At 40.2% G+C, this 3,720-nt stretch overlaps 1 protein-coding gene across 1 annotated transcript; it reads left to right on the forward strand.

The window, feature by feature from the left end:
- Window positions 1-290: 290 nt before the first annotated feature.
- On the forward strand, window positions 291-1,868 carry TIGD2 (tigger transposable element derived 2). The gene has a single exon (XM_065878330.1). The coding sequence runs from the start codon at window positions 291-293 to the stop codon at window positions 1,866-1,868; it is 1,578 nt and encodes a 525-aa protein (XP_065734402.1).
- The last annotated feature ends 1,852 nt before the right edge of the window (window positions 1,869-3,720 follow it).

A 3,720-nucleotide genomic window follows, 5' to 3' on the forward strand; every position in this document is an offset into this window, starting at 1 on the left:
TCGCCACTGAGATCGCAGTTCATGAAAAGATCTTAAATTAAGGGAGGAGGAGGCAAGATAGAAGGTAGGATTAAGTGGAGCCAGTCCTTGTTGTTTGAAGTTTGTAAGTTTCAAAACAGCAAAGCGAAGAGAGTCATGTAGGCCTTGTCTGGAAATTGGCCAGCACACTGTCCATCTAGGTCCTAGGGGGGCAGGAAAGGGACCTTAAAACCCCATTTTCTAGTCTCATTGTGTCCAAATCTAAGTTGTTACGTATCTTGTTCTAGTAATCGTCTAAAATATTAGATACAATGTTGGGGAAACGAAAGCGTGTGGTGTTGACAATTAAGGACAAGCTTGACATTATTAAGAAACTTGAGGAAGGCATCTCTTTCAAAAAACTTTCTGTGGTGTATGGAATTGGTGAATCCACAGTGCGCGATATTAAAAAAAACAAAGAAAGGATAATAAACTATGCAAACAGTTCAGATCCTACAAGTGGGGTATCCAAACGTAAATCTATGAAGTCATCAACATATGAGGAACTGGATAGAGTTATGATAGAGTGGTTTAACCAACAGAAAACGGAGGGGATTCCAGTGTCTGGAACGATTTGTGCAAAACAAGCCAAGTTCTTTTTTGACGCCCTGGGGATGGAAGGTGACTTTAATGCATCATCTGGCTGGCTGACCCGATTTAAGCAGCGCCACGGTATTCCAAAGGCTGCTGGTAAAGGAACAAAACTGAAAGGAGATGAAACTGCTGCCAGTGAGTTTTGTGGTAACTTTCAGGAATTCGTTGAGAGAGAGAATCTACAACCAGAACAAATTTACGGTGCCGATCAAACCGGATTGTTCTGGAAATGTCTACCGTCAAGGACATTAGCTCTTGAAACTGAACGGAGCACTTCTGGTTCTAGGTCAAGCAGAGAGAGAATCATTATCATGTGTTGTGCAAATGCCACAGGTTTACACAAACTTAATCTTTGTGTTGTGGGGAAAGCAAAAAAGCCTCGTGCATTCAAAGGAGCTGACCTTTCGAACCTTCCTGTCACTTATTTCAGTCAAAAGAGTGCATGGATAGAACATTCTGTTTTCAGACAGTGGTTTGAAAAGTACTTTGTGCCCCAGGTACAGAAGCATTTGAAATCCAAGGGGCTTCTAGAAAAAGCAGTGCTCCTTTTGGATTTTCCCCCAGCGCATCCAAATGAAGAACTGTTGAGTTCAGATGATGGCAGAATAATTGTGAAATATCTACCACCAAATGTCACAAGTCTCATTCAACCTATGAGCCAAGGAGTTCTAGCCACAGTAAAAAGGTACTACCGAGCAGGACTTCTCCAGAAGTACGTGGATGAAGGAATCGACCCCAAAATGTTCTGGAAGAACTTGACAGTGTTAGATGCAATTTATGAAGTGTCAAGAGCTTGGAACATGGTAAAATCAAGTACCATAACCAAAGCATGGAAAAAACTTTTCCCTGGCAATGAAGAGAACTCAGGCATGAACATTGATGAAGGAGCCATTTTAGCAGCTAACTTAGCAACAGTTTTACAGAATACAGAAGACTGTGAACATGTTGACCTTGAGAATATTGATCAGTGGTTTGACTCTCGGAGTAATGACTCAAACTGTCCAGTGCTAACTGACGGTGAAGGTGCCGAGGACCGGGCCAAGCCTGCCGAGCACAAGCCTTCCAGTAAGACTAGAAAAACAGAACTGAAGCCGGAGAAGCACATTAGCCACAAAGCTGCACTCGAATGGACCGAAAATTTACTGGATTATCTAGAACAACAGGATGACATGCTTCTGTCTGATAAACTGGTGTTGCGGAGGCTTCGAACAGTAATAAGAAGAAAACAGAAGACCCAGAATAACAAAAGTCATTAATAATCCTCGTAAGGGTTTCGGTGTGTTTGCATCCTTGTGACTTTATCTGCAGTGGAACTTAATTATTGTGTTTGAAGTGCTGTGGATTTCAAGGCCAAATACATTTTATTAGTGAATTTAGGATTAGATGCTGTTTTGGATTACTTCAATGACTGTGCTTGAATGTCGATCCTAGGGAGTGAGCATTGACGTGTATCTTGTCTGTTTCTAATCTGTATTATACTAATTTACATCATAAGGTACTTGAGGCCAGGGATCCTGTGTCTGTTTTGTGCCTGAATTTCATTGTCTAATAGAGTACCATGCACACTCTAGGCAATCAATAAATCTTTCTTAAATTGAATTCTTATGGCTTTCTCTGAACTTCAGTTTCCAAACTGAAACACGTGGAGGGTAAGTTTCCCTTTCTACCGCGGTTTTTTTCCACCTGCCGAAAATTTTAGAACTCAGCAAAGATTATACTTGAAGTACATGTATTTCACTGTGAAAGCAGAGAACTGAAGGAAAATACTCCGAAGCCTGAAATATGGCATTTCTATACCAATAGTATTTGGACAATCAGGAATTCAGATTGGCTGTCTCTGTGTAATGAAGTAAGAAGAAATAAGGTTAAAACGTCCCCAGGCAAAGGACTTGCACTTCACTTTTATTTCATCTGCCAGTAGGGAGAGTTCCTTCAGAGTTGTGGAAAGAATGCCATCATTGTTCGAGAAAAACAGATTTCATTTTCCAAATCATTGCTATTAGAAGAGAATAAGGATTAAACTGCGTTATCTGTCATTTTGATCCTTTATTAGTAGAGATATGTAAGTCGTTTTTTCTCTTTAATAAGCTATTTGATGTAACACTTCAAAGCTTTAAAGTACGTCATTTGCTTTCATAATAGCGTATTTTTCTTGAGAACGAATACCGAGAATATAAGCATACACTGCATTTGTGGAGCCATCACATGAACTGACACTAAACTGAACATGAGAAAGGCACTATAGGACAGCATAGGCTGCTGTGTGACCACGGGCAAGTTACTTGACCCATCTGTAAAATAGGAATAATACCTGCCTCTGAGAGTATTTTGAGGAGTACAGGAGTTAATATATGGATTTTAAGTAATACAGGCTTAGAACAGGACCTGGCTCAGAAAAAGTCCTCTAAGTGTTAGCTCCTGTTACCGAGTTGCAGAAATGATGTTTCAGAAGTGTACGCAACAGATCCAGTGTGTGAATCAACCCTGCTGTTGCTGCACTGGGAAAACCCTTTAGAGGGAGGCGAGATAAAAGAGATGCAAGTGACGAGATTCAGCTGAAACATAACAATAATTTACTTCAAAGAAAACTGGAAGGTTAATCCAATTCAGAAATCATTTCCCGACCATCTACTGCTAGGCACGGTGAGGCATGCCGGCACGTTTAAGACATCTTAGTTTGAATTATAAAAGGAAAGGGGAATGGAATTGTAGTTTCTTTGCTCCAGGCCTGCAAATAAAATACATAGATGTTGGCTTTGTTCATAGAATCTGTTACTGATATTGGCCTCGTTTACTGAAGTAATAAAATACCTTTAAAGCAGACAAGGTAGCAGTTAGGAGGACCAAACTAAAGTAACACAGGATCAGTAGAAAATTAGAGTAAAAGAAATATCACAGGAGACTGGTTACAGTAATTAGGTCCAGCCATATACTGGGAGCTTTGTTGTGATTGACCTGAGATTTTAGAAGCTCTGACAGTCCTTCACGAGGACTGTTAAGCTCAGAATTCTGCCTTTTGACAAAGCAGAGGCTTTGAGTTCGAGAAAGGCCTTTTCAGAAAACCTCTAAGAATATTTTCTTTGGGAGGATTCATACCTTATTATTAAC

The sequence above is a fragment of the Phocoena phocoena genome, chromosome 5 (assembly GCF_963924675.1).
Source record: "Phocoena phocoena chromosome 5, mPhoPho1.1, whole genome shotgun sequence".
NCBI lineage: Eukaryota > Metazoa > Chordata > Mammalia > Artiodactyla > Phocoenidae > Phocoena > Phocoena phocoena.

What these genes read in the sequence shown, in the direction of transcription:
- TIGD2 (XM_065878330.1), top strand. Translation starts at nt 291, where the DNA reads ATGTTGGGGAAACGAAAGCGTGTGGTGTTGACAATTAAGGACAAGCTT.